The 27,959-nt window shown below is 53.3% G+C and overlaps 12 protein-coding genes across 12 annotated transcripts; 8 read left to right on the top strand and 4 right to left on the bottom strand.

Annotated features, from left to right (window-relative positions):
- Positions 1 to 62: 62 nt before the first annotated feature.
- On the top strand, positions 63 to 1,130 carry JN550_011766 (uncharacterized protein; the record flags this gene model as incomplete). The annotated part of the gene is made up of 1 exon (XM_049310167.1): positions 63 to 1,130. The coding sequence occupies one exon, from the start codon at positions 63 to 65 to the stop codon at positions 1,128 to 1,130; it is 1,068 nt and encodes a 355-aa protein (XP_049166265.1).
- A 1,440-nt stretch (positions 1,131 to 2,570) lies between these two features.
- JN550_011765 (uncharacterized protein) lies at positions 2,571 to 3,409 on the bottom strand (the record flags this gene model as incomplete). The annotated part of the gene is made up of 2 exons (XM_049310166.1): positions 2,571 to 2,588; positions 2,651 to 3,409. 2 exons carry the CDS (start codon positions 3,407 to 3,409, stop codon positions 2,571 to 2,573), a joined length of 777 nt encoding a protein of 258 aa, XP_049166264.1.
- A 2,029-nt stretch (positions 3,410 to 5,438) lies between these two features.
- On the top strand, positions 5,439 to 6,618 carry JN550_011764 (uncharacterized protein; the record flags this gene model as incomplete). Its single annotated transcript, XM_049310165.1, has 4 exons — positions 5,439 to 5,812; positions 5,914 to 6,033; positions 6,096 to 6,292; positions 6,449 to 6,618. 4 exons carry the CDS (start codon positions 5,439 to 5,441, stop codon positions 6,616 to 6,618), a joined length of 861 nt encoding a protein of 286 aa, XP_049166263.1.
- Positions 6,619 to 6,664: 46 nt separating this feature from the next.
- JN550_011763 (uncharacterized protein) lies at positions 6,665 to 7,382 on the bottom strand (the record flags this gene model as incomplete). The annotated part of the gene is made up of 2 exons (XM_049310164.1): positions 6,665 to 6,966; positions 7,034 to 7,382. The coding sequence occupies 2 exons, from the start codon at positions 7,380 to 7,382 to the stop codon at positions 6,665 to 6,667; spliced, it is 651 nt and encodes a 216-aa protein (XP_049166262.1).
- A 1,227-nt stretch (positions 7,383 to 8,609) lies between these two features.
- On the top strand, positions 8,610 to 9,632 carry JN550_011762 (uncharacterized protein; the record flags this gene model as incomplete). The annotated part of the gene is made up of 2 exons (XM_049310163.1): positions 8,610 to 8,941; positions 9,077 to 9,632. 2 exons carry the CDS (start codon positions 8,610 to 8,612, stop codon positions 9,630 to 9,632), a joined length of 888 nt encoding a protein of 295 aa, XP_049166261.1.
- Positions 9,633 to 10,023: 391 nt separating this feature from the next.
- On the bottom strand, positions 10,024 to 12,459 carry JN550_011761 (uncharacterized protein; the record flags this gene model as incomplete). Its single annotated transcript, XM_049310162.1, has 1 exon — positions 10,024 to 12,459. The coding sequence occupies one exon, from the start codon at positions 12,457 to 12,459 to the stop codon at positions 10,024 to 10,026; it is 2,436 nt and encodes an 811-aa protein (XP_049166260.1).
- Positions 12,460 to 12,851: 392 nt separating this feature from the next.
- JN550_011760 (uncharacterized protein) lies at positions 12,852 to 13,319 on the top strand (the record flags this gene model as incomplete). Its single annotated transcript, XM_049310161.1, has 4 exons — positions 12,852 to 12,980; positions 13,041 to 13,130; positions 13,188 to 13,224; positions 13,279 to 13,319. 4 exons carry the CDS (start codon positions 12,852 to 12,854, stop codon positions 13,317 to 13,319), a joined length of 297 nt encoding a protein of 98 aa, XP_049166259.1.
- A 1,120-nt stretch (positions 13,320 to 14,439) lies between these two features.
- JN550_011759 (uncharacterized protein) lies at positions 14,440 to 16,203 on the top strand (the record flags this gene model as incomplete). Its single annotated transcript, XM_049310160.1, has 6 exons — positions 14,440 to 14,599; positions 14,661 to 14,699; positions 14,751 to 15,682; positions 15,757 to 15,859; positions 15,913 to 16,139; positions 16,192 to 16,203. The coding sequence occupies 6 exons, from the start codon at positions 14,440 to 14,442 to the stop codon at positions 16,201 to 16,203; spliced, it is 1,473 nt and encodes a 490-aa protein (XP_049166258.1).
- A 157-nt stretch (positions 16,204 to 16,360) lies between these two features.
- Positions 16,361 to 17,908, bottom strand: JN550_011758 (uncharacterized protein; the record flags this gene model as incomplete). Its single annotated transcript, XM_049310159.1, has 6 exons — positions 16,361 to 16,741; positions 16,795 to 16,837; positions 16,939 to 17,032; positions 17,097 to 17,231; positions 17,292 to 17,502; positions 17,561 to 17,908. 6 exons carry the CDS (start codon positions 17,906 to 17,908, stop codon positions 16,361 to 16,363), a joined length of 1,212 nt encoding a protein of 403 aa, XP_049166257.1.
- A 1,477-nt stretch (positions 17,909 to 19,385) lies between these two features.
- On the top strand, positions 19,386 to 19,665 carry JN550_011757 (uncharacterized protein; the record flags this gene model as incomplete). Its single annotated transcript, XM_049310157.1, has 2 exons — positions 19,386 to 19,544; positions 19,600 to 19,665. 2 exons carry the CDS (start codon positions 19,386 to 19,388, stop codon positions 19,663 to 19,665), a joined length of 225 nt encoding a protein of 74 aa, XP_049166256.1.
- Positions 19,666 to 20,592: 927 nt separating this feature from the next.
- JN550_011756 (uncharacterized protein) lies at positions 20,593 to 23,803 on the top strand (the record flags this gene model as incomplete). The annotated part of the gene is made up of 4 exons (XM_049310156.1): positions 20,593 to 21,168; positions 21,233 to 22,067; positions 22,144 to 22,703; positions 22,865 to 23,803. The coding sequence occupies 4 exons, from the start codon at positions 20,593 to 20,595 to the stop codon at positions 23,801 to 23,803; spliced, it is 2,910 nt and encodes a 969-aa protein (XP_049166255.1).
- A 1,770-nt stretch (positions 23,804 to 25,573) lies between these two features.
- JN550_011755 (uncharacterized protein) lies at positions 25,574 to 27,895 on the top strand (the record flags this gene model as incomplete). Its single annotated transcript, XM_049310155.1, has 1 exon — positions 25,574 to 27,895. One exon carries the CDS (start codon positions 25,574 to 25,576, stop codon positions 27,893 to 27,895), a length of 2,322 nt encoding a protein of 773 aa, XP_049166254.1.
- Positions 27,896 to 27,959: the final 64 nt, after the last annotated feature.

The following is a 27,959-nucleotide window of genomic DNA, read 5'->3' as shown; positions in this document are numbered from 1 at the left end:
ATTTCTCCTTGTTCCGCCCTGATCTACATAATCACAGGTTTTCGGGGTTGTGGCATGTGACAATGGCTTCCCATCAATTCATCAACGGCGTCTACTACCCGTGTTGGCGCATCTATCGTGGCCATGCACCGTCATCTCTTCAACTGGATGCCATCTCACACGTTTACTATGCTTTCGTGCTTGTCAATCACGATGGTACGCTCCGCTTCCTCGATGAACACGCCGACTGTGCCATAGCAGCTGATGGCGAGAAGGGGTGCCTCTCGGCGCTTGCCAAACTCAAGTCACAACGCCCAGGACTGAAGACTCTTGTGTCAATTGGAGGCGGTAGCGGAAGCGCCGAGTTTCCAGTGATGGCTGCCAACCCAGCTGCCCGTGTTACTTTCGCACGATCCTGCAGAGAGTTCGTTGAGAGATGGCACCTGGACGGTGTAGATATTGATTGGGAACACCCAGAGACACCACATGACGGGGTCAACTACATGGCTATGCTGAGGGATCTACGCCAAGCGCTGCCCTCTCCATGGTTTCAGATATCTACTGCGTTGCCCGTAGGCCAGTATTGCCTAAAGCACATTGACCTCGCTGCCACAGGCCAGCTTCTCGACTGCCTCAACCTCATGGGTTACGATTTCAACGGACCTTGGACTGATGTCTGCGGCCATCACGCGCAGCTGCTCCCGCCGGCCGGTAGGCTCGAGCATGTGTACCCCCGGTTAAGGAATTCTTGCCACGGGGGCGTCGAGTACATCCTCTCGCGCGGGTTCCCAGCCAGGAAGCTTGTGCTCGGGATCCCCGTTTACGCCAGAGCTTTCGAAGGAGCACACGGCATTGGCCAACCCTTCAAAGCAGCCCATGAGCTTGAGTATAATGAGTTGCCTCCAGAGTGGATTCAGCGGGTTTCTGTGGATCGCCATGCTGGGGCAGCGAGTTTTGTGGATAACTCAGTGGGTGGCAAGGGGTTTGTCAGCTTCGACGTCCCTGCTACTGTTGAACGGAAAGCACAGTATGTGAGAGAAATGGGGCTAGGTGGTCTTTTTTATTGGACCGGTGTAGGTGATGTAAAGGGCCCCGATAGCTTGGTGCGCACTGGATACCGAGCCCTGCATGGCATCCCTCAACCAGCATAATAGCACTCGATTGCAGCCATGAAGATGACAGGTGGTTGGAAATCCTACTACAACCACCAGAAGTTCATAGCCGTGTCACCCTTCAGCCTCAACATCAATATTAACGCATTTCTACATAGGAAAGCCGTGTCTGCAAAGGCTAGTTTTCTCGCGATGATACGTAGGCGTAGTACGGGAAGCGGCCATTCTAGAGAAGCGCGAGATGCTTGCTAATAGCAACTGTCTCACATGACTTGACTGTGGACCTTCAGGTCATGGAAAAACTCTATAATCTAGAAATAATGTATGGAGAACCTGGATCATGGTAGCATGGCCCGTATTCCAAGGGAAACAGACCGTTATGTCAAGGAGGTGAAGACAAAACTGAGTGAAATGTTGACTGTTTTGTGCAGCAGCACTACGGTAGCAGCTTGGCAAAGTTCCAATCTTACCTCATTCCAAATTGGCGTTCGACGTCGGAGGTGAACACAAGTGTTAGTTATTCACAACCGTCTAGGTCTATATCAAAGCATGGAGGAACTCGATGACGCAAAGGCGAATTTCCAAGAGCGGCGGGATGCTGTGGCTAAACTTACCCAACATGACATATTAATATATACACGTCACATTGGTTAGCTCACTCACATATTGTAGCCACGCCGATAATCAAAAGCCGTGAGAAGATCAAAGAGAAACACATAGGTCCTTGGGAATCTTGCGCGATATAGTAAGAGAAGCGCACCACCAAACAACGTGAATTGTCAGTCAAGTCCAATCGTATTACAAACTAGAACACATCTCATAGTACAAACCCTGTCCATTGTCAACCCTGATTTCCCGTGTCCGAATCCAACGCAAACATCACTTCCCCTCGCGTCCTCGACCATTCGTGCCGGTTCATGCCATCGTTGAGATATCACCATTGTGTGTATCTCCTTCCGCTGCCAACATTAGCGGGCGCAACTGAATTAATCTCGGAGTGAAAACCGCGAAATACTAAGAAGCCGGTGCAGATGACAAAGTCGAATCCAGGCTTCATCAGTACTGGGTGAGGTGGCCACAATGAAGGTGAGACTGGCGATTGCAAATAACTGTACGGCCACGATGAGAAAGACACCAAGGAGGTGTAGAAATATTTTCTCGCCGCAATCAAAGGAGTTGTGAGTGGATGAAGGAAGATTAAGGTCGTCATTAGAAAGAGACCTGCGATGGCGGAGGTCGACTTTTTGTCAGAATGAGAAGGGGGCGTGCGACGGATGAAGACGCGTTGTTGATTCACATGGTGATAGTGAACCTCTAAGGGCAGACCTTGAAACTTTCAGTAACTCTTTCTAGCTTAGAATTGAGTATGATAAGACTCACAGGCACAGAGACTAAATTGGCATATCGCGGCCAATCTCAAAGCTGATCTCCAAACGCTGATGTACAAGGTCGGCATTGTTAAGGGTGTTGAGGACTGACTTAAGTGCTGTTATGAACCTGTGAAGATATTAACACTCAAGCACTAACAATTGATAAGCTCTGTAGACCTTAAAACTCACATCACAGAAAGTCAAGTTGACAAAGTCATCCTCGACAGGCTCCATGCCAATGGAAGGCTCATCGCCAGAAGTCCTTACCACGACGAAGTCATCCTTCTTGTGGGGGCGTGGGGTAGTGACAGCAGTTGAGTGCCACTTCAGACGCGGCTTCAGCATCTCGATGATGGGCGCTGGCAATCCTTTCTCTATTTCGAGTGTGGCCATCACCTTGATGGTGCGAACGCGCTCCATAGCCTCGGATCCCTGTTCAATCTGCGACGCGACATCGCCGGACATGTAGAGGTTCTTACCAGTGGCATCAAAATACACCTTCTTCTGAAGGTCATGGCGAATGCCTCGTAACTCAAGGACCTGCTTCCAATCCAGCATGATCTTTTCAATCTTCTGGAGGACTTGAGCGTCAGCAGTGTGTTTGCGAGCGCTGCTGAGGCTCTCGAGGCGCTCGTTAATCTCCTCGCGAGTGATGTTCCCAAGCGATCGGTCAAAGACCGGCCGGTTCATCGGGTTGTCATAATCAGAAGGAATAGCACGAAGCTGCGACGAGGCGGGAGGTGTGATGTGCCAGGTAGGACGAACGCCTCCAGCATTGGAGCTAAGGGTTGGGCTGTTTGGGCGCGTGGGTGGACAGGAATACTCTCGAGAAGCGGCCATACCCGCGCCGGCGACCATGGAGGAAGGGATCCATGCGTCGCCTTCCTTCACGGCAATAGATCCCGAATACGGGATCGTAAAGGGCTGGGTATCGCTCTGCGAGTTCATGTTGTCAGACTGGAAACCGGTAGCCTGGTGCAGGTCCTTATAGATTCTCGGGGATCTATGCATTAGTCGCCGACAGTATTGCGACAAGAGCCTCCGTGTTGAGTTCGTTCACGACAGTATGATGGGAGGAGAGGGTCTGGGCAACTGCGACGATCTTCGGGGATAGATGAACACGCAAGTGTGGATGCGCACTGATGATGATGTTGATGATGATGACGACAAAAGGTGAAGCGAGGTGAGGAGAGAAAAACGCGTTTGCAAAAATAAAAGACCGGCCGGTGCTGGCAGACTGATTAGTCGGAAAACCCTTCTGGCAAATCCGCGTCACTGGCCGTCAATGTGTCAACAAGAAGAGCATTCACCCGGAGCAGTGCCACATTCACTTTCATCTCATCTGGCACCGTTCTAAACTACCCATAAGTACCAGGAAGATGTGGTACACGATATTGCTGGCGATCCCTCTGTATGACGTTTCCGATATTTTGCCATGACGTCGTGTTCCTCATAATCACAAGCTCATAAGAGATGGGATGACCTCGGGGGCTGCCATTTCCCATTTGGTTCAATATCACTACGGATGTTCTTGTAGTTATTGAAGAATGTGTCCCCATCTGTATTGTTTCAAGACCTTATCAGGTCTAGCAACATTGACCATCAGTTTGGGCGACGCTGTGAGAAGCTGACGATGATCACTGGAGACCAAAAGCCGCACATCATCTCACTTGAGGTTGATGTGAGCCGACAATTGAGATGTGCAACGTCATGATTTGATCATGATTCACATCCAGACAAAAGAGGCTTGCAGACAAACTCTTTATAATCAATGCGTCTGCCCTAAAAAATCATCGCGAATGAATTGACAAACCCCAAGCTGAGAGTAGCCGTTATCTCAAAGAACTTGCCTGTGGACTCTGGTCCTCAGGAAGTTCTTAGCCTCATTAATTGCAATCATATCCTCCCTTTCCCTCCTGCCAAACCGACGACACGGATAACTTCCTGTCGATAATATGGGGGTTCGATATAAGTCGGATCGCCCACGATAAAGGTTGGGGTTCTAGGATCACTGCGTGAAGTTCTATATCTCGCTCCTCTGGTGGTCCAGTATCAAAAGATATCGTCATGTTGCTGGAGATCCGGCGATTCTAGTAACCCAATGTCAAAATCATGCAAGATTGGTGTAAGTCTCGTCGCTGGCGACAAACAGCGTTCGCCTGGGACCACCCTGTGAGAAGGTATAGATCGTCCTCCTCGACAAGTTTATACGGCACCTTTCCTGCCTCAACAATTCTAATCCGTAAACGCGGACAGATTGCGCCCTGGACAAGGCCTAATCGGTGTACGTCTGGCCGCCAGCTCAAACGGACATGCATACAAGGTAGGTGATGAATGGCTGTGAAAGTCGGCTATGATATGTTCATTGAGGGTCTACAGCGTGTAGAGTCGCTTTGTTGCCCCGCATAGTTTCATTCAAACATGTGATATCTAGATGCGACTGCCAATTTCGCGTCCTGATCAAGCACAGTTGGGTTCGTGACTGCCTTACCTCACGAAGTTGTTGGGGGGCAACCACCTTCTTCCTCTTCATATAAGGTTCTGATGGAAGGTCGTATCAAAGCTAATTGTAGCAACTTCCAGCTCGACGCGAGGTGGCCCGGGACAGGATACTGGAGACCCGCCTGAAGCGTCCCGAAGCAACGATCGAAACTTGCGGTTTTTGGCACTCCTCAAGCGTGATCTCTCGAGGGTCCGCTCTCTCGTGAATATTTGGCCACCCCGTCAGTATGCTGGACTGGAATCCAGAACCACTCAATAATGATGGCTACGACACTGCACCTAGGTGTCTAGAAATTTGGAGTGGACGTTGCGGGAACCACGTGGTGTGGCGCCGGGATGTCTAGCCGGTGACGCTAGCTGGGGACCGCGAATATTCGCTGCCAAACCCCACCTCCATTCCTCTCCAGACGGTCTCTTCTCCTGGCACAGAATTGAGCTTGGGGCAGGGTTGAAATTGGCAGAGGCGGTCACTTCAATGGATCAGGACTCGCCTCTGTCGGTGACTGCTAACGTCGCTGGAATACTGACTTTCGTGGTGGCCATCGTCGCAGCTGTCTACGTACGATTTACCTACTTGCGTAACAGCGACGAAGAATACTTCCGTGTGAAGACCTCCTTGTCATGGTACAAGACAGAGTCAGCATGGCTTGCGGAACTTGTCAAAGCAGCTGGTGAACGTCCCGGCGTACAATTCCGGCCTGAGTACCAGATGTACAAATTTGTCATGGACGATTTAATTAACCTCGAGAAGCGCCTACTAGAACTAGTGGAGGAAGTGGAAATGATAGTCACCAGCGAGGAGACACGACGCACTGGTGAGAGCTGGACTCTAATACCAACGGGCTGGAGGTACGTGATTTTCTATCTTGCCTGGGCAGCGATCTTTTGAAAAATTGGACGTGAAGGGATCTTGATTTACGCCGACGAGGTGGATAGCTGACCTGGAGTAGCTTCACTACGGCCGTAGCAGTGGCCTGGCTTCCTAGACGAACCAAAGCGTTCGAGTTGGTCCGCCAACGAGATGCCTTGACGGCAAGAGTGTCGTTCACTCAAATGAGTATGATATCCTCGTAAGCTGTTTTCTACCAGCCCCCCACACACAGCTTTCGTGGCTGCTAACAAGGGCACTCAGTCGAATTCAAAACCTGGAACAGGGGAATCGTTTTCAAGGCGACAAGACAAAAGACAGTCTCGAGAAGTTTGGTGATATCATAGAAGACCAGAAAGCCGAAATTCGCCGCCTTGAGGACCTTGTATACCGTGTAATGCATAGGACCCGGGTTGGACCGGAAGCAAACACGGAAAGAACTTTCAGAGTAAATGATGTCGGTATGCCCTCAACTAGATCTGACTCGCAACGAGTAAGCAACAGCTCGAGCGAGCCATCTACGTTTTCTCTCGACGTTCACGATTCAGAGGACGAGAGAGGAAGCACGATTACAACTTGACGAGACAAGCTCTGAGAGGCAGGCTTTCTCTCAGCAGTCGAAAATAGCTTTGGACGAGCCGGTGACCCACAATGCAGCAGTAACGACGACAACATCAGTATCCTCCACGACCGTATACAGCCTGTCAGCACAAGAGAGCACAATGTCGACGATATAGGAGCGGGTCAGGGCAATGACAGGATGCATCAATATTCGCCGCTGCCCTGATGCTACATACATCATAGGGTGACAGTCTATCGCATGATCTATATACTCATCGAATCTTGTATCCTCCGGTCCAAAGAAAAACGCCCGCACAAGCCAGTGACAGTACGCCGAGGATCAGATTCAGCTCTATCACGCTCCACACCCAGAGACACCCTAATGGCGGCGATTGCTTCATGACAGCGAGGTAGCCGTAGGTGTTTGAAATGTGTATCAGGTAGCAGCCGGACGACACGCTAGTAGCAAAGAAGACCGCCTGGCGGAAAGGGGATTGGAAGCGTTCTGGCAAGCCGGGCACTGGGGTGGGAGCGGAGGCGTGTGGGTGGAGGACGTACATGAGGCACGTGAAGACTATGTTGAGCGCATGATGTCAGATATAGCCATTGAAACGAACACAGGTGGATTCCCGGCGACTCACCAAAGAGTGCCAACAACGATCGCGAAATCGCCTTGGCCCAGGACAGCTCTACGGCATACTGATGTTGGACAAGCACATCCAGAGTGAAGTGCAGCATGGTCAGGCTCACGCTCCATAGCAGGGTCTCCAAGACGCGTTCCGCCGTGGGCGAGATGGCCAGATCCTCGGGGCCATCATCCTGCTTGGGCAATGCCGGTCTGCCGCTCAGTTTCCGTTGCCGCAAGTCGGCCTGCTCAAAGAGCTGTCGTTCTTTTGCGAGGTCGAGCAGGGTCTTCTCCGACGGGCCTGATCGGTCAGGGTGAGCCAGAGGGACTTGGCCGGCTTTGCGCTCTTTTCGTGTTTGTACCATGTTGGCAGTCCTCTTCGGCAGCTTCTGCGCAATGGTCGTTGAACCCCAACCCGCGGCCGTACGATGGTCTGTCGTCAAAATTGACAGGAGTTATCCATGCACGGAATCGCGGCTAGCTCTGCTCAAGTGCAACCTTGCCCAGGGACGTCTGTTCAGCTTGGAGCTTCCAGGGGCGTGGGGATCCCGGACCGTCATTGGCCAAGCTAGGGCATTTTCGCCGTAGGGGGTACCAGTACCTTAATGAGGTTCAGCAGCGGACTCGACCCGATAACTTCAACCTGTGCATACTGCGGCCGGCTCATGCGCAGTCAACCTAGATGCAAGTGTAACTTGCCTAGCACGGTGGCATGCCATCTGTTCAATGAGGGGGAAGGGAGAGTATCTACGAAAACGTCCACCTCTTGGACCAATGTGTGAGCGAGCTATCACGATGCAGCTTTTCGCTTGTTTGGGTGAATCTGCAGCAACCCGACTGTCTCCATCGCCCCCAAGGTGCTATTATTCCCACCAACAAAGAAACCCAAGCCTTCACCTTAAACCCATTAAGCTTTGCCAGATGTAGAAGTAGCGCGAGCCTCAAATCCGCGCCCCGATTCGCACAAGTCGCAGGGGAGTGAGGCATGAAAACTGTCCGGATCGTCAAGTGTCAAATTTCCCCAGGAAGATAGGCGAGCCGGGGGGTTGAATGAAGGCCGTGCTGGTTGGTGAACGGACAGGTCGTCCCTCATTTCGAGCCAAATCGCAAGGTGGCATTTTCTAGTTCCCGCGTCGGCCAACCATCTAGGCGGACGGACTGTGAACCTGCTCCATACTCTCTCTTGTTCGTGAAGGGGGGCGGAAGGCTCTACATAGCTTGTCGGTCTCTCTTCTCCCTTCTTGTTGATCATACTACACTTGTCATACACACAACCTTATCCCCAGAGGGGCAGTGTTGGCACTGCACGTGGCTCGTCTCTCTATCGGTTTTCCCCCTGACCCAACAGACGTCAGTCGTGCGTCTGCATCGCATTCGCCCCCCGCGGCTGCAGGTCCCTAAACGAGCGCCGCCCGCCGTCCCGCACCTCCATCACGGCCGCCAGCTCGCCCAGAACTCTCCCTATTCCCGCCCTCCCAGCTGGGCGTTCTGCATGCAATAGAGAGAAAGAGCCCATTATAGCTTGAAGGTGATTGAGCTGCCTTCAACACAGCTCAATTGCCCATTTGGCAGCCGCCTCCCGCACCGGCAGCATGGACCTCTTCTTCCTCAGCACCATTGGGGTCCTGTTCGCCGTCCTGCCCCTCCTCTATGTCTACACGTGCTCCGTCGTGCAGACACGCTTCCCGACCCTGCGCAACAAGCGCATCTGCCTGCTCATTGCCCACCCGGACGATGAGGCCATGTTCTTTGCGCCTACGGTGCTGGCCCTCACCCGGCCCGAGACCGGCAACCACGTCAAGATCCTGTGCCTGAGCACCGGCAACGCGGACGGGCTGGGCGAGACGAGGAAGAAGGAGCTGGTAAAGAGCGCCATGCTTCTCGGCCTGCGACAGGAGGACGACGTCTTTGTCATTGATAGCCCGTAAGTTACCGATTTTGCGTCTTTTTGAATATGCCGTGCCAGGATAACCTGCCCTGCGCATTTGCCCACGTGCCTCCCCCCCTATGCTCTGCACTATGGCATGGCCGAACGGCTCCGACTAACACGACGCCTCAGGGACTTCCCCGACAGCATGACGACCCCCTGGGACGAGCAACGCATCTCGACCCTCCTATCGAAGGCCTTCGCCCCCTATCTACTCCGTCCGAACTCGCCCTCCTCCGCCGCGCCCGCCGCCTCCATCGACGTGCTGATCACCTTCGACAGCCAGGGCGTGTCCTCGCACCCCAACCACATCTCGCTGTACCGCGGCGCTCGGCGCTTCCTGTCGGCCCTGACGGCGGGTAGGTCGGGCTTTGCGTCCCCCGTCGACCTGTACACCCTGACCACGGTCAACGTGCTGCGCAAGTACGGCACGTTCCTCGACATGTTCGCCACGATGTTTGACTCCATGCTGGCCGGCGCCGAGGGGCGGAAGAAGAACGGCCAGGGCAACCCGGGCCGGCTGGTCAACATGAGCAGCCTCTTTGGCGGCCGGGAGAGCGCCGGCACCGCGCGCCAGGCCATGACGGACGCGCACAAGAGCCAGATGGTGTGGTTCCGCTGGGGCTGGATTTCTCTCAGCCGGTATATGGTCATAAACGATCTCCGCCTTGAGAAGGTCAAGTTGTGATGTTGCGAGCATGTTCAGATACGCAAGGTGCAGAGCACATATGCCAGATAAAATAGTAAAACTTACAAAGATTAATTGGATAAATACAATCATGAGATAAACGCGAAGGTCCCTCCAGCAATGTACATACACTTGGTACAAGCTGACCTACTCATTCTTCTTGATTTGGTCAGAATAGGCTACAATTCTATCGGAACTGGACAGGAACACGGCAAGATTATAGAAGTCCTGGTTCAAAGTGGATAAAACTGGCTTGTGCAACGAAAGCTGGGCTCATTTGATGGAAGCTCCGTGGTCAATGGGGGATCATCTGTGCACATTTCAAGGATAGTTGTATGGTACATAACCGCCGGTATTGTATTCACGGTATGCAATCATCTTTCATCGTACTCTACCAGTCGTCGTCATCCCAGTTATCAGCTTCACCCTGGTCCTCGCCGTCAGGACCGTCTCCCTGCCCCGAAAATGTAGACGCCGAGGAAATCCTTTCATCACTCATGGCGGTAAGCCGCTCCGCCTGACGGGCCAAGTATAGCCTGCCCCTCCTAGTCCGTTTCCTCGCCTTGATGAGGTCGCCCTTGAGGATAGCCAGCGGACTTAGTCTAGTGCTCATCAAGTTCCCGACTGAGTGTTTGCTGGCAACCCGGTACTGTGCCTGGTGTATCTCGGCGAGGTGCGTTTCCCCTCCCTCCCGTACCGGCACACGAAGCGTATCATCTCGCACGTGGATCCATTCCGGGATCTCCTCTGCAGGATCGTACATCTCCACAAACCCCGTGGCAGTTCTATATTGCACGGGATTGCGGATGAAGTCTCGCCAATCCCTGATCACGTCCGGAATCCAGCGGCTCCCGTCATGGAGCTCCTTGGGCCGCCATTTATGCTTCAGAAGATCGTTACACCATCCGTTCATTCGATGCCACATGTACTCTTTCAGGAAGCGAGCACGCTGGAATCGTCGTAGCGCTGCCGTGGCATCTACACCCGTCTGCCGGGCGCCGGTGTATTCCAATGCCGCGCTCTCGCAGTCAGCACATTGCTTCTGGTGAAACTTTCGAGCCGACTCCATGTATTTCATCGCCTGGTGAATCTTGGATTGCCCTAGAAGCGATCTTATCAAAAGGTCATACTGTTTGAAGCCAGGCTCAACCTTGTATGGAGGTGAAGTCATCGTATTCCAGATCATCTCGACAGCATCGGTGCTTGGTATGCGTTGCCGAAATCCTACGTAATTCCATCCAGTGCTAACGGCCGGGCTGCTCAATACATAGGTCCACTCAAACAGCTCAAACCAAGCTTTTGGACTAATGGGAATTCGGTGTTTGCTCGAGAGGTAGTCGACAATAGTGAAAGCCGTAGAAAGGTAGCCATTCGAGCAGTATACATCAATGACGGCCTCCATCAGGCGTGCCGATGGCTTCATGGTGGGCGCCCGTGCTCGTAACGGATCCTTATGCGGAGTCGTTCTGGGCGGAGTAGGTCCAACATATACCTCATCGCAACGTTTGTTCTGGCGGACAGTGATAGCAAAGTAATCCTCTAATATGCGATACTGAATGAATCGGAGAGCACCAGCGCGCCCAAATCCTCTCATCAAACTGCAAAGGAGTCTCTCTGTGACATGGAACCCCCAATGTTGGATGTAGTAGAACATACGGGTTGCCGATCGAGGCTTCCTCATTATGCGGGACAGGTCTTCGGCATGTGGTATGTTTTTGTTCAGTCCGAAGCGGTACGATCGCTGTCTGGTCGCGAGCCTCAGACGATCAAGCCCCCCTATCGTCTCCGCATGTAGGCGCACACGGCCCCTCCTGTGCAGGTTCCGTGCTGTCATCGCAAGACGCGTTTTGTCGAATCCAAAGTACGCAGGCTCTACCAGAAGCCTTGCTTTGACGAACTCATTGTAAATACTCCCCTGCCTCCAGTATGAAATACCGTGTTCGATCATCTGGCCCCATAGTAGCTTTACAACAGCCACGTCAGACGATGCGCCGGCAGCTCTCAGAAGAGGTACGTAGTCGTTGACGTTCAAGACTGAGCCGGATGCGTGTAAAGCTCGCATAAGCGTCAGCATCTGTCGCAGGAGTCTGGCGTAGAGCACCCTCACGCCCCATTCGTCGATTATTGCTCCCATATTTAGAACCATCCACAGCCCAGGATTGATGTGAACCCCATGGGTGGGATCGTTCTCTGGTACAACATCGAGAGGATCCAGAGAGCGCAGGAACTCAGAGAAGGTAGTTCTTGGAATGGTTTGGACCGCCGCGACCATCTCATCCTCAGGCATGGCCACAATCTGGTGCAAGTAGAACAGCAGCCTTCGACTATCTTGCTGTTGCATCGCCTGAAGAGCATTCTGGAATGGAGTCGGAAGCGCTGCTATCAAGCGTTCTGTCTGTTCACCTTGATACTTCGGTCCGTGGACAGACATTGCAGCAGACGTTCCTGACGGTAGCGCCCCAGAAGCCCCAACATGCGATGTGACTATGTCCCCGTCCCGAAGCACGCGACGTTCTTGTGAGCGTATTAGCGTGTCAAGGAGCATGGCGTCCTCGGGAGTAAACCCCGAGTGCCTCGATGAGGAAGCTGCCCATGTCGGTGCTGCACGACGCGCTTCATGATTGAGGCCAAATCGGCGGCAGATGCCCGTGGTCAAGGAGGGACGGGTGGCCGCCCCCGCTCGCAGCCCAGCATGCCGACCAGTCGACCCGGGCTGTGGCCATCGCCGCACCCGCAACGCCAGGGCGGGCGGTGCCGTGCCTCTCGGCCCCCTACACGCCATGGTCCGAGACCCTGCGAGCTCGACAACAGGCGACGCCGCGAACATTGCCAATGGCCAGATGGTGGGTCATGCTGGGATGAGGCCACTCACGAATCTGGGGAAGTGGAGATACTGAACGGGAAGGCGTTGATAGTGCCAACTGCGGATCATGGTGAAGCTCGGGCTCTAACTAACTGCCTTGGTCCCCGCTAGGCGAGGGGCGTTCCAGGGCCTCCCAGGGCCTCGGGCGGGAAATCGGTGGCTGAGGGTCGGGCCCGGCAGCAAGATTTTCCAGTGCCTCCGCTGGGCGCAACCCCTGCTCCCGCGGCGGCCACTGCCAAGCGAGCAGCAACCGCAAACCAGCGCGAGAGGACTCGGACATTCACAGACCAACGCAACCTCACCGTCGCACCCCAACCATCAAAATCTCCGGCGCACGTGATCAGAGAATATCCACGATGGCCGAAGGCGAAGAAGGAGCTGCTGCGGGCTCTGTCTCGGAGCCCCTGGACCTGGTGCGCCTGCTTCTCGATGAGGTCGTCTTCGTCAAGCTGCGAGGCGACAGGGAACTCAAGGGCCGACTGCATGTGCGTTGTCACGGTCGAGATGCCACGCGATCGGGGTTAGGCTGCTAATTTCTACTTTAGGCCTATGACAGCCACATGAATCTGGTGCTGGGTGACGTTGTAGAGACCATCTATGTCGTGGATGAGGATGATGAAGACGAGGAGATCAGGGTTAGTGAGCCATACGATATGCCACGTCATGCCACTGTGCTAACCTTAGTCCTACAGACGGTCACTAAGAAGTCCGAGATGCTGTTTGTTCGAGGTAGCATGCCTCCCAAAACTTGACTTTGCATCATGCACTGACTGTGACGTTTAGGCGATAGTGTCGTGCTCGTTTCACCGCACACCTCATCTTAGGATGGCGAAGAGAGAATGTGTGAGCCCAGCAGGCATTTTCTCCACCAGAATCTGGTGAAAGCTTGGGTGATCTTGCTACACTGTAGGGGCAACTGCCACTTAACCCAAAGCGTTGGCAGTGTGGCCCCGTGAGGTTATACGATACCAGCGGAGGATGGAAGCCCCAAGGCATGTTGGACGCCCAGCTGGTCATCACGCGGACAGGCAATTTAGATGGAAGGGGGCTACGAAGCCGTGTCCAGTGGATTGAAGAGCAAACCCGATACCCGCATCACACCACGACAGGCGCTATCTGTGCTGCATCTTCTGTGCTTCGACTTCGGTGATCAAGATCCGGCATCGTGAGGTTTTGTCCCCCGAAAGGATTACTCAGAGCCGTGCCAACACCCGCGCATGTATTGCTGCAATTCTTGCTGCGGACTTGTCCGAAGGTCAACATCTGAACACGTAATAGACGTTGATGCTTGCACAACCCAAATGTAGCCCAAAAATAAGATTATTGGCGTTTCACTCCCCCGGGCTTGACTGCTTGCATCCACGGGACATTATATGGTTATTACAACTAAGTCGCAGCACGTTCGGATCACTCCGATCAATCGGTTGCTCAATGCCGTACGGCTTGCATCCCCGGAGCACCGGTTGCATGATAACCAGATAGCAAATGTGCCACTTGCAGATCTCAAGGGCCCGCCAACCCCCCTGTCTTTTTTACTCTGTCTGCGCTCGCACATATGCAACCTCATTCGCTAGCCCGGCCCCTTTCTCATGGGGACGACTCCTCAGTGTCTTATCAGTCATCACCACCCAATGCTCCGATCACACTAACCAGGAAGATGCCACCCCCAATTCCGTGTCTACATATTGCGAGGATTATGACACTACCATGTATTGCGGGGTCATAGGACTCATACAGGCAGTTGGGCCGAATGATAAGGCATTTTGAGCAGGCCATTTAGTTGCTAGGGGTATATGACATCTACGACTCTTTCTTGAATCAATAACATGTTCCTTCTCTAGCTGAGTCTCTAGCTACCAGTTTCAACTCTCTCACCCCCACTTGGATAGCCTCGATACCGCACGCGTTCGATCTTATACCCTTCTTACTATACCCAGCTGTACAATGACGGCCGAGAAAAAAGACACGGAAGGGCAGATGCCCCATTCCGGTGACGTCGATGCGGCGTTGGAGTACCTTGATCATGAGACTATGACCGTAATGACCGAAATTGATGAGAAGAAGCTTGTTCACAAGATTGACTGGTGGATAGTGCCGCTGATGTGTAAGTGTCTTCAACATTCGCATTCGAATACGGCTATGTCTAACGGTCTGAAACAACATAGGGGCCTGTTATAACCTCCAATACCTGGACAAGACGTTGAGTAGGTTTTCTCTCTAGTATGTCGTCACAGAAAAGCACTGATACGGCCCAGTCAACTATGCCAATGTCATGGGTCTCCAAGAGGACACATCCATTACCGGTGACCAGTTCTCGCAGCTGGCTCTCGTGTTCTATGTTTCCTACCTCGCGTTCGAGTTCCCCACCGGCTATCTCATGCAACGCCTGCCGACTGCCAAGTATCTAGGTGCCAATGTTACCTTGTGGGGTCTAATGGTGGCTTTAACATCAGCCGCCCACAACTGGGCTGCACTGGTTTCGTTGCGAGTACTTCTGGGCTGCTTTGAGTCTGCCGTGGCTCCGGCCTTGATTCTTATTACGTCGATGTGGTATCGGAAGTCTGAGCAACCAGCACGAGTCGCGTTCTGGTACGTCGGCACCGGGACTGGCACCATCATTGGCGCCTTGACTTCCTTCGGGTTCCAGCACTACCTCGGCGACCAATTCACGAGTTGGCAGATCATGTTCCTACTTTTCGGGCTTATCACCATTGCCGTCGGCATTCTCGTCATGGTTTTCATGCCTGATAGCCCCATGTCCTCCAAGCTTAGTCGCGAGGAGAAGATCTGGGCCATCGAACGAGTACGAGAGAACCAGACCGGTATTGAGAACAAGCATTTCAAACCGTATCAGGTGCTTGAGTGTTTCCTAGATCCGCAGACTTGGTTGCTGTGCCTCATTACTATTGCCAGTAGCGTTCCGAACGGGGCTGTCAGCAGCTATCAGGCTACTATCATCAAGGGTTTTGGGTATACCAGCAAAGAGACAGCGCTGCTTAGCATCCCAAGTGGTGTGGTAGCTTGTTTCTCGGTGATTACTTCAGGTGTAGTTGCGACGAAGTACAACACTCGTGGACCCGTTGCCATCGTGATCATATTGATCGGCGGCATATTGGGAGGTTCTCTGTTGGCCTTCTCACCATCAAACAACAAAGGCGCGCTCCTAACTGGTAACTATCTCACGAATGTAGGTTGAACGCACCTGCTTCTGTTATGATCATTTGTGCTCCTGAGCCCACGCATTGATGGATTGTTTTACAGATCATTGGTTCATCTCTCCCCTTGCTGTACTCTTACGCTGCGGCGAATTACGCGGGTCATACCAAAAAAGTCACCATGAACGCGGCACTACTGATGTCCTTCTGTCGGTTTTGTCACCCCGTCTTGTATGGAACACAGAAGCTGATAAAGGCGCAGGTCTCGGCAATATCATTGGTCCTCTAACTTTCAGAGACGCTGACAAGCCTAACTACCTTCCCGCAAAGATTGCGATTGTGGCTACCTCTGCGGCTGCAGTGGCCCTTACTGCTGTGCTGATGGCGTATTACTCGTGGGAGAATAAGCGAAGGGATAAACTGCACGTGGGCCACAAGGAGAATAGCGAATTCATGGACTTGACAGACAAGGAAAACAAGGAGTTCCGAGTAAGCTCATCAGTTTTCAAATTCGTCTTATGGTTTACTAACACACCTGTAGTACCGGTGGTAGACGCCGAAAAGCCCTTCATTATCCGTCATTATATAGAAGCGATACATTAGGATTCTGATACATATCGGTTTCACAATGGCCCGGCCAATAGATGCTCCTCAAGATTTGTCCCACCGTGACATTCTCCAACCTTGACATGATCCCAATGCCACGCTGCTCACCCAGCTCCCGGGGCATTCAAAAGACATGCTTTGATGATGGCATCTATGTTCTGATCTGATTCTAACTGGGGTCTCGGGTGACCATTGTTCGCGTACCATTGCTCATTCCTGTGCCTGATGGCATGCACGGCTTGGTCAACTAACGTTGTTATTTTGGGCCGATCGCTCTCCTCCCCGGCCAAACATGTGCATATAGCTGCCTTCAGGTCGTTTTCAAGGAACGGAACTGGATTCTTTCCATTTTCGTCGGGAAGTAAGCTCACAGCTGTCGTCTGGATTTTAGGCGCACGAGCTGATGCTTGGAACGGCACTTCATAACTACCAGGCCCGAGATCGATGCCCTCGTCTTCTGACAGCAACACGATGGATATCATGACCTGGCTTTACCGTAAGTCTCAGCCAGAGAGAATTTAAAAAGCACCAAACTCACTGTTGCGACGTCAAACAAGCTTTCCGCCACGCCATCAAATCCCCTATCTCACAGTCAGCATGGTCAGCGCCGTCCAGTCAAGTAAGCTTAAAGGACACCGCGAAAGAGGCGGTCTGGTTTAGCACTTAGATTTCGTGTACACACTTGAACTCTGCTGCTTCTCCCCAATCTATCAATTTCAATGGAGGAGAAACATCATGCTCTTCGTCCAGGCCGGCGGTGAAACCACCAAACATGACTGCGAATTCTGGCGTCAGCTCCCGTATTGAACAGAAAGCTCGAGGGTGGATGTTCAGACAAACCATTTCCATTGTTCACATCATTGTGCACGATCCCGCGGACTGGTTTCGTTGAAGTTCGCTCAATCATGCCCCCAACTGGAGAAGCATCTCCGACAGGTTCAGGAGGCCAGCCCATGGCCACAACCATGCGAAGCACTAGAAATGATGTGCTGAGCTCGGAAGCGCAGAGTCGGGAATCTAGAGGCGTGGACTTACTACATAGCCAAAACCTCCACAGGAGTCTATTTGGGACCACCTCTACTTTTGCAGCCAAGGCTTTGCTAATGAAGTTATTGACGTCCCCATTCTCAACCCATTCAAGGTATATCCAATGGCCTAACCGATGAGGTCGCATTGGGATATTTCGTTTCAGCGGGTCTTCCGGAATCTCTACCATGTGCACAATATGCATTGCCCATTTCAATATCTGCACATCGTGTGGTTGATCAGTAGTGCACTTCACTATGGCATCTCATCAGTCTCACTTTCAAGATATTCTTCTCTTTTGTAATATCGTTCACTTCCTCCTGTTGACCATCCGCTATATCCTCACCAAGTCCATTGTCATCCATTTCTTCATCATCGTCGCCTTGCACGAAGTCTTTGTCATAACGAAGCGCTTCTTGCAGGTGCTTCAGGACGAGTCTCTGGATGGTGTTGTTGTCAGAGCGGTACAGGATGCGCCAAGCGACAGAAACCTTCCCAGCTCCTACCAGTTTCTCAAGTGTGATGCGTTGCTGCGAGTCATTTTCGAAGTATGCAGTGAGGAGCTCCTTCATGTTGAACACATCTTGCGTGCTAGCATTCTGCACGTTCACAAGATCCGCGCCCATTCTGTTCCGATTCTGACCGGGCTGATGCTTTGTTGGACGTGGTCGCTGATTTGGACAGACTCAATATGCGGCATACAGTCCTGCTGATATCTGACGAAAAACAGTTCTTTATACGGCGGTGCAACATGACTTTCTCATGTTGGATCAGTGGATTCTTCTCGAACAGTTGACAGTTGCTGTTTTACGTCTATGAAAAACGGTTTACAAGCCACAGATAGAATTTACAACCATAACCTATCGCGCCTTCCTGACTCAATATCTTATGGTGAAATGCCCTTGCAAACTAGAGCGCACAAAGGGCTTGCCGTTCAGGACAAGACAATTATCCCGTTCCCGGCAGGACTACAGCAACAAAGGCAGCATCAGGAATGAAAGGAACGCCGAAGTCTCTGTTCGGACGATACACATGTCCGAGTCCAAATTTTGACTTTCAAAGCCGTTCTGCGATCTGAATAGGAAGTAGTCTGTACAGGCACGCACCTCGTCCCTGACCACCGAATTGCTCTTTCACCTGTCCTGTTCTTTCCAAACAGTCAGATCTGAGGCTCCAAAGATAGCCTGACCCGTTCTACTCTATACTGAGCTATGCAAGTGACATAGGTAGTCTCAGCTCATGTCAAAACTTTGCTAGAATAAGGCCGAAAGTTAAAAAGGTATGACACTAATACCGTTACCAAAAATAAGTCCAGCTGGCGCCGTGGAGACGATGCCAGTGATGGCTTTTCAGCTTCCAGCCTGAAATTCGACAACGATGGATTCTCGTTACATCTCGTGGTTGGAATGTGGCCAGCCTCGTATTTCCTTCCCGTGACCGTCAGCTCCACAAGCCACTTCGTCTTGCGATTCGTGCCCACCGATGGGACTGGCACTAATGCGCCATAAGCTTAAAGTTGAGCAATTAACTTCGTGTCGTCGCCAATAAGCATGTCTCAATGACCCGAAAACATGTAACGTTTTGTCCAGCTCACTCATCAGTGGCATGCGGTATAGTGCGAAATGCGGAGAAGTGGCCTGCTTTTCGGCAAGGACAGCAACGCCTAGTGTCCTTATTACGAGTCCTAGAAGCTGTTCAGCCTGCTATGGCTAGGTGGCAAGCCCGAAAGTTAGTAAAAATAGCCATGGGTTCTTCCGTCAGTAGGGCAGTATAGGTGAGGTGGTTCACGGCTGAGGTATTCCGAGTAGGCGTCTCTACTGAGAGTGCGCCGTGATAGGATTTCGGCGAATACGATGGCTTTCGTAGGACTCCGGGTGGAATGCATTCCTAGGCAAATCAGCAGATATGACAAGAGCCACGGCAACTTGTCCGAACCCTAGATACGAGATTCCAGGTATATATATCGCAGCATCAGGGTGCCATTTCCAGATTCTCCATCTCCTCAGCAAGCGCATCAAACAGTCCACAGCAATTCTTTTCCCCCCTACACCACAACGACAAAACACCAAAACTTTCGTTGACCTGTCCCCCAAGTCTACCAATATGAAGGCCTTTACCATCCTCGCCCTCGCCGCCACTGCCCTGGCAGTTCCATCAACCCCTTACGAGACGAACCCCAAGCCAGAGTGCACTCCTCCCTCGTACGCTTGCAAGCCGGACAACTCAGGGTGGCTCGTGTGCAACGTCGACGGGAAGTGGCTGGTGAGAACTTTCAACCTGTCTGGAGTCCCGTGCAGTGCTGACTGAACGTTTCTAGGATGGAGGCGCTTGCCCGGCCAAGACGACTTGCAAGCCGATCAACAACCTGCCTTACTGCGTCTAAAGGCCAACAGGGCCCGGGTCACACAGACGGCGTGCCAATAATAGGCAAACGGCTGAGGAGACAATGGGATATTTCGGGGATGACTAGACTGGGATGGTGGTTGTGATTAGCTAATAGTCGTTCATTGATCCAGCCGCTCCTTTAGTTGCAATGACAGAACCAATAAATATGAGCTCGTATTTATCTATTCACATCCGTTTTGCAGAAGAATTACCCATGTTGGATGTTGACTGGAATGCTTTCAAGGCTGAAACAGGCGACCAATGGCCGACCCCTGAGAGAGTAGACAGAGGGCAGTACATATAGTGCCAACTCGAAGGGTTGCGGGTCGTAAACCAAGTTCTAGCAAGGAGCACTGGACTCCATGAGTAGCACAAAAGTATAGACAGGTTTGGGTCCGTCACTGTGAAAAAGACAAATGCGACGAAACATTCCGGAAAGCATATTTGCGCCGGCCTCCGATACCACATACGAGGGTACCAGGCAGCTAGCTCTTGGAAAGTGGATGGATGAACTGGTGGATGGACGGCAAAGACATGGACGATTTGACGGCTGACGGACCTGGGTACGTACCAGGCTAGCTAAATCACAAAGGGCGCTCGAGCCATAGCTTAAATCCAGCAGAGGGAAAGTCGGAAGCCGGGGATCGGGGACGTGGGACGGGCAATGGGCAACGGGGGCGGGAATTAGTCGGCTAAACACGGTCGCGTTGGCCATGAATTTCTGGCGCCAACCAGCAGCAGCAGGGAGCTTTCCGTTGCGAGAGTGATGCGAAGTGCTTTGCGCGCCAACACACTGCAACTTTCCTGCTTGCGCAACGCCGTGCATTGCTTCTATTGAGTTGGTTTTGGTGCTTGCTTGGCCCATTGATGCAAGCACAGTGCGACCGCGCATCCTGGCATCGATCTAGTCTCGGGCGACTTCACAATGGCGGACGCGAACGAGGCCACCAGCGCGACCTCGGTGCGCGAGTCCATCGAGGCTAGAGCGGCCGCCGACGGCGAGCGCAAGGACAACGACCCTGCCACTGCCCCGGGAAACGCCAACAAGACTGGCGCAACCCCCGGCGCGGATGCCGATACCGAGGCCAATGCCGACGCGGATGCCGACGCAGACGCAGACGCAGACGGCGATGCTGAAGCTGACGCTGAAGCTGCAGCCGTAGCCGATGTTGACGCAGATGCAGACGCCGACGCCGATGCTGATGCCGACGGAGATGTAGATATGGATAGACAGGGCGACGACGCCGATGCCGATGCCGATGCCGATGCGGACGTCGACGCCGACGCCGACGCCGATGCTGAGAATGACGAGGACGGAGCGCTATCAGGCCTCTCTACGGACATGCTCACCGTCATCGAGAACACAGCCAACTATCTCTCAAGCTTCAGAGAACCCGATGGCTACCATGTGGCCCAGGCTTTCCAGCGCATTCCCAACAGGCGACTTGTCCCTGACTACTACGATGTCATTGATGAGGCCGTAGCCTTCAGCACAATCAGAGTATGGATTTCTGCGCACCTAGAGAAACCCCATGGCAGTATACTAACCGGATGCATTACTACAGACCAAGAAGTTAAAAAAGCAGTACTCTGCCTTCTCCGAATTCGTCAGGGATGTGGCCAAGATCTGTCATAATGCCCAAGTCTACAACCGCCCGTCATCGGGCATCTTCCAAGACGCCGTGCGTCTCCGTGAGATCTTTAAGGAGGAGCTCCAGAAGTTGGTAGACGATGAAACCATTACCGCCGATGAAGCCGTCCTCCCCGACCTCGGCCCCATCCCAGAAGCCGAAGACTCTCCGCCGCCTGAGGAAGACGAAGAGGACGAGGAGGAGGAGGATGACGACGATGAAGACGACGAGGACGACGAGGACGATGACTCTGATGACGAAGGCGGGCGGCGCCGCAGAAGGGGTCGCGGTGGTCGCAAGTCTGATGCCAGAGATGAGCAGCCCCAGAAGGGTGGACGCCGCCCGCCCAAGGTCTTCACGCCGCTCGAAGCCCGCATATATGCGTTCCTCAAGGGTTTGCGCAAGTTCAGGGCTCCCGATGGGGAACTTCTGATCCTGCCCTTCGAGAGGCTGCCGGACAAGTCAGTTGCTCCTGACTACTACGACGCCATCCAGAACCCTATTGCGCTCGACACCATCAAGAAGAAGGCCAAGCGCAAGAAGTATCAAAACCTCGATCAGGTGCTTCAGGATACCGAGCTCATGTTCAACAACGCCAAGACGTACAACGAGGAGGACAGCCAGATTTACCGGGATGCCGTGGAGCTGCAGGCCCAGGCTCGTATTCTGGCCGAACAAGAAAAGGCTAGACCCGACGATGAGTTCGAGGACGAAGAAGGGCGTCGTCCTGTATCCGAGATCCAGCACAAAGGAGAGCTTTGGAAAGTTGGTGAGTCTCTCCGAGCCATTCTGTCCTAGATTATCTGTTTGCCACTAAGCGAGAGGCGCTGCTAACCGTCGACCAGGCGATTGGGTACACATCACCAATCCGAATGACCTGACCAAACCCATCGTCGCTCAGATATACCGGACATATGTTGACAAGGCCGGTAAACCATTTGTCAACGCTTGCTGGTACTACCGGCCGGAGCAGACAGTCCATCGTTTTGAGAAGCACTTCTTCGAGAATGAAGTAGTCAAGACTGGCCAGTACAGGGATCATAGCATTGACGAGGTTGTGGACCGATGCTTCGTCATGTTCATTACCCGCTACAGCAAGGGCAGACCTCGTGGCCTTCCCAAAGACAAGGACGTCTACGTTTGCGAGGCACGGTACAATGAGGAGAAGCACAGGCTCAACAAGATCAAGACCTGGGCCAGTTGCCTGCCCGACGAGGTCCGAGAAAAGGACTACGAGATGGACCTGTTTGATGTCCCGCGCAGGCTGAAGAAGTTCCCCAGCCCCATCAAGCACCTGCTTCAGGATGACGCAAAGCCGGATGATCCCCTTCCCAAGCCGACATGGGGAGCACCAAACGCACCCCCTCTCGTAGGGGCGGTGCATTGCCGGAAACGAGAAGCCAATGTGAGTGGTGTCCTGTTGCCTATTTCCACCTGTCTCATTTTTTGCGTGGCATGCCGATAAGCCCGTCATCCCTCGCTCCCTTCCTGTTGCCCTATCCGTGTGTTCTTATCGATTGCGCGGCCTGTCTCCCTCGGTAAATTGCTTGCTTATTCTTCTGTCAGGAATCTCCCCCGCCTGAGCCCACTCCGCCACCAGTGCCTGTCGATCCGACGCGGCGCCCTTCCATGATGCAGCGGGCTATGGACAGCCAAGGCGACATCGCCATGGGCAACGCGCCTCACTTTGCTCCAGTCGCAGCACCGCCGACACCGACTGGCGCCGCCTACACACCGCACTACTCGGCCGCGCGGCCCAGTCCAACGCCCGTTCCGGTGCCACAGTACGGCAACCACCCAGGAATGCATCATTCGACGCCGCAGATGCCACCGCACACCCCGCAGTACTCAGCCCATCAGCCGCACCAGCCTCCGGCGTACAACGGGTTTGCACCGCCGTATAACCCTGCGCCCGTCCCCATGAGTCACCATCAACCCCATCATCCGCCCGCCAACTCGCCCATGATCCCTTACGACCCCAGTCAGCGCCTGGCCCCGTCGCCGGCGCGCACGGCGGTTCCTCCGCCCCCTACCCCCGGCGTGCCCAACACGTACAACCCTCCCCGTCCGGTCGAGGTGTACACGCTAAATGACGCGACGAACGCTGCCATCCCCCCCGAGGTTCGCGAGCAGTTCCAGCGCGACGAACAGGGTCGCGTCTTGTTCTTCACCCAGCCGCCGCTCGACCGTGCACACCGCGGCCTTTCCAGCGAGAGTGCCGGCCTCGGCCACAGTCTTCGCTATCTGGCCGATCGTGAACGGGGCGTGGAGGACCGCCGCGCAAAGCGTAGGGCACGTGACGAGCTGCGCAAGGAGGAGGAGCGCAAAAGACGCGAGCTGGAGGAAAAGGCGGCCAGGAAGGAAAAGGCCTTGTTGATAGACGCTGCTGGCGACGCGCTGCTCGACTGGGTGGCCACCATGAACAAGGAGAATGAGGTGCTGAAGAAGCAGTACAATGGCTGGAGCGTCAAGGATAAGGACATTGACAGGTTCGCCTCGAAGTGAGCGACCTGGTACGAGACGGATTCATCTGGGCTTGATTGTATTTTCGGGGCGTTCAGGGGGGGAATTTGGGAAAGGCGTACTAAGGGGACGTCAAGATACCATGTCAACCGGCCCCAGCATGCCGGGTAAGGGACATACGGGTTTGGCTGTACAATACTCTTCGCTTGTACGAATACCTAGAAGCCTGGGGTAGACAAGTCTAAAAAGCATTGCAACGAAGGCACATTTGACGTCTGGAATGAATACCGTAGCTTGAGCCAGGCCCGTGTGTGGCAATTGATTCCTGTAGATACCTAGACAATCATGATAGCAGGCAGGCTGATTTTTCGTGACTAGCGAGTGCGATGGTGTGTTCTTTATGGTCAAGGCCACGCTGGGCAGAGTTCACGCCTTATAGCAGCCCTGGTAACGGCTGTAGCCCAAGGTTCGTGGGTAGCTTGCCATCTGAGTTGCGAAGGCGTTGGGCGAGTTATGTTTGACTCGGTCCAGAGGCGCACAAAAACCGCTGTTGCATCTGTAGAGAAGATGCGGTCACATCAAGCAAGCCAAGTTTGTCGAGATATTGTATTCACGATACTTATAGGACATCTGGCAAGTGGCTGTCAAGCTGAAGGCACTTTGCAATAAGCGGCAGCGCAACAAATGAAGGTCAAGAATCAAAGCGCCTGGTAACATCAAGGCAAATGCGGCACCCAATGCGTGCATCCATGTAGGGGATTATATATATAACCAGCTCAGGCTTCTGATCTGCTATGAATCTTGGCCAGGTAGCATTGAACAGCTTGAGTGCAACTCTCAGATCAGCCTTCAGAGAGCTTCAGAGCTACCGACGAGCCTTAGCACTATTCGGTTAGCGGCTGATCGATGACGAGGATTCTCAGGTCTGTTGTGTCTGGGCCCAGCTCCAGCGCTCTCACCGCCTGCTCTGGGGGACCTCAGTGGGGGCAACAGGCAGAGCAGGGACCCCCTAGGTGGCGGCAGAATGGAGACCAATCCCCGCCACCGTTGGGCTTCGTCCATGTCGGCATGATTCACCCAAGTATGCGACTCCTTAGGTAAACTCTGCCCTTTGCCTTTCTATGCGTCAGCTACCAGATTCTTTCTTACTGTACGAGGTGCGATTTGATTGTTTTCGTTCTTGCCCATTTATTCTGCATACTGCTTCTGTCCGTTGTGAACTTTTGTCGTCGACCTGATATTCACTTCTCGTCCGGCGATTGTTCAACGCCTGAGGACCTGCCATTCCCATTGTCGCCAGATATTCACCCCCAGTCGACACCTGCTACCACGCAGCCGACCACTATGAACCTGCTTCGCAACTTGCGTCAAAAGCTGGTCGAATCTTTGTTATAACATACAAAATCTTCATTATCCCCATCATTCCGTCGCCTTCCGAACCGCAGGTACGTGATCAGTCTTTCTGAACCCACGGAGATGTAGGGCGCCAGCTTCGGCGACGCTGGCAACCAGTGGGCCCCATGTCTTGTACTGTCACCGACAGGGACCTCACCTGCCGCTCGAAGATACCCTCGTTGGGCTATTCTTCATCTTGTCTTGTGACCGGCCGAGGTTCTTGCCCCATCAGTTGGCGCCGAGCTCCTGTCTCATTGGAGTTTTCCTTTGGTCCAGGGGATTATCAGATTAATTAACACGCAAGACTTGTTCTTCGAAGGGTTATTGGCTGACTTATTTTCAGATCGAAAGTTCACTTCGCTCTGATCTGGCCAAAAAAATTCCCTCGAATAATTCTGTCAGTGAATGTGATCGATGATGATGGCAGTCGATCGTCAATCGCGGCTCGTCCCACCCCTCGAAACTAAGCCTCCCTCCTCTCTCTATCCAATTTGCGGCTCGGACCAATCTGGCCTGGTCGATGCTCCGGTTGAGGTCAGCCAAAGCTCTGTCCAAGTTGTTTACAAGAAGATTGGCGACGCCATGGACCGCCATACCAGAATACAAGCAACCCTCGAGCCTGGCGCTTTCCTGGATACTCATGGTGGCATGAAATTCTTGGAGCGATTGAGTGCAACACACGATGATCCGCACCATCCATACCTTGAGGATGTGAAATTAGACACTTTTCGTGCCACCTCGACGCTTCTCTCTTCGCCGCCGGAGACTCCTCACGACAGTGCGTACAACCATCGAAGAGAGGCAACAACGGCAATGAGTAGCTCCAGCTCGGGTAGCCAAGCCTCGACCGATACGATCATTTGTGGTTGTTCAGTCTCGTCTGTACACAGTTCGGTCAAGACGACCGCTGACCGTTGGTGTACGGACCGCCAGTACGATAGCACGCCGCTCTCATCTCCCCTCGATCCAACGCCGACAAGGGCTCCACGCTATAGTGAAAACGGATCTAGTCGATTCAACAGACTGGCCGGGGAAGGCCCACCAGCTGTTCACAGTGTCGGCGACGTTACTGATATCCCGTACGGACTGGACAGTCAAACAGTGTCAGATTGTGGCATGACTGCTGAGTCTAAACGTCACACCGACCGCTTGACTTCAACGCAGTCTTGTGATGATGCCCGGATCCAGCGGGAGATGCAGTACTGTGAAGAGCTTCGAAGAGCCGGTCTTGGCAGTGATGCTGTTTCCAGAACCGTTCGCGTCCCGCTTAGTGTCAAGCAACGTAGCACAGCCGCCTCGGTGCCTTCAGTACACGCGCATCAGGGACCTCGAGGACCTACGCAACCGGCTCCGGTTGAGGCGAGACGGAACCCGGATGCCAAGGACTACCTAAAATATATTCAAGCTGCTCTCGTGTCTGAAAAGTATGCGCCGCAGCAGAATGTATCAGAGGAGTCCACCCCTCTTGCGAGCACTAGGTCCGATCCCCTGATTCAGGTTAGAATTGCAGATACCGAGTCGTCCAGCGTTTTTGAACATACCCGCACCTTGAGAGGTCGTTTGGCTGGCAGCAAAGATCTCCTGAGAGACACGAAGGCATCGTCGGTGTCGGCACTGATGAACCCGGATCCTGCGTCTAGTCGATCTTTGTCAGTTTCGACTGCTGTACAGCAAACAAAGGTACGACCTTTGTCAGCATCTGTTAGCAACACCATCCAAAAGTCACGTCAGGCTCAAATACCGAGCGACACTCTCGACGATGATGAGTATGACGATGACGCCGATGAAGGCGGCTGCTTACTAAACTTCAAGATTGCCACGAAGAAGGTTAAGGTCCTCGTGATGCAGCAGACCCCTCAGCTCTCACAGCCCAAAGTCTCCTCTGCCGAATTGCGAATCCGAGCTGAATTCAAGGCCAAAGTCCGCGAAGCAGCCGAATTCGACGCCAAGTTTGCGTCTATCAAACCTGCTGTCACAAAGGCAGCCAAATTCGACTCCCTAGTGCGCAAACTTCAAGCTAAAGAGCTTCTGGGCATTCCGTCAACGAGCGCCCGCGATGTGCACATTTTTGTTGACATGTCGAACATGTTCATCGGCTTCCAGGATGTCTCCAAGATTGTTCGGGGCTACCAGCGCTCGGCTCGCGTCAAGTTCGTGCCTTTCTCCTTTGAGCACTTGGCCTATATCCTGGAAAGAGGACGGAACATACGAGCACGCAAACTTGCCGGATCGATTCGGTTTCTGAGCCAGATCAACAACCTTCCGACTCATTTCACGGAGGCAAAAGCTTACGGATATGACATCAACGTTCTCCACCAGGTCGAGAAGCTTGACGCAAGTCCGAGTGGAAGGTTGATGGCCAGAGGTGGACCGAATTATCAAAGTGCCTCTGGCACCAGCGGCGATGAGGGCAACTCCAGCAGTGGCTCACCTCGTACAAAGCTTGGTGAGCAAGGCGTGGACGAGAACCTGCACTTGTCCATGCTCGAAACCATTCTGGATGCAGAACCTGGAATCATGGTTCTTGCAACCGGTGATGCTAAGCCCGCTGAATTCTCCCGGGGCTTTGCTCATTACGCCACGAAGGCTCTTAAGCTCGGCTGGCATCTTGAGATCGTCTCGTGGCGGCAGTGCTTGTCGAGCGAGTGGGAGAAGGTTAGCAACAAGTTTGCCAGCCAAGTCCGAACTATCATTCTCGATGACTTCTTCGACGAGATCCTAGCAGATTGGGCTGAGTAGCGCTCCATGACGGCGGGGTCTACGAAGCATAGGCCTGCAATGAAACCCGTCGCCGGTAATATGG

This window comes from Neoarthrinium moseri (genome assembly GCF_022829205.1).
Source record: "Neoarthrinium moseri strain CBS 164.80 chromosome Unknown scaffold73_Wmoseri_CBS_16480, whole genome shotgun sequence".
Classification (NCBI taxonomy): Eukaryota; Fungi; Ascomycota; class Sordariomycetes; order Amphisphaeriales; family Apiosporaceae; genus Neoarthrinium; species Neoarthrinium moseri.
The sequence above is the reverse complement of the archived record's forward strand: the minus strand, read 5'-3'. Positions and strand labels throughout refer to the sequence as shown.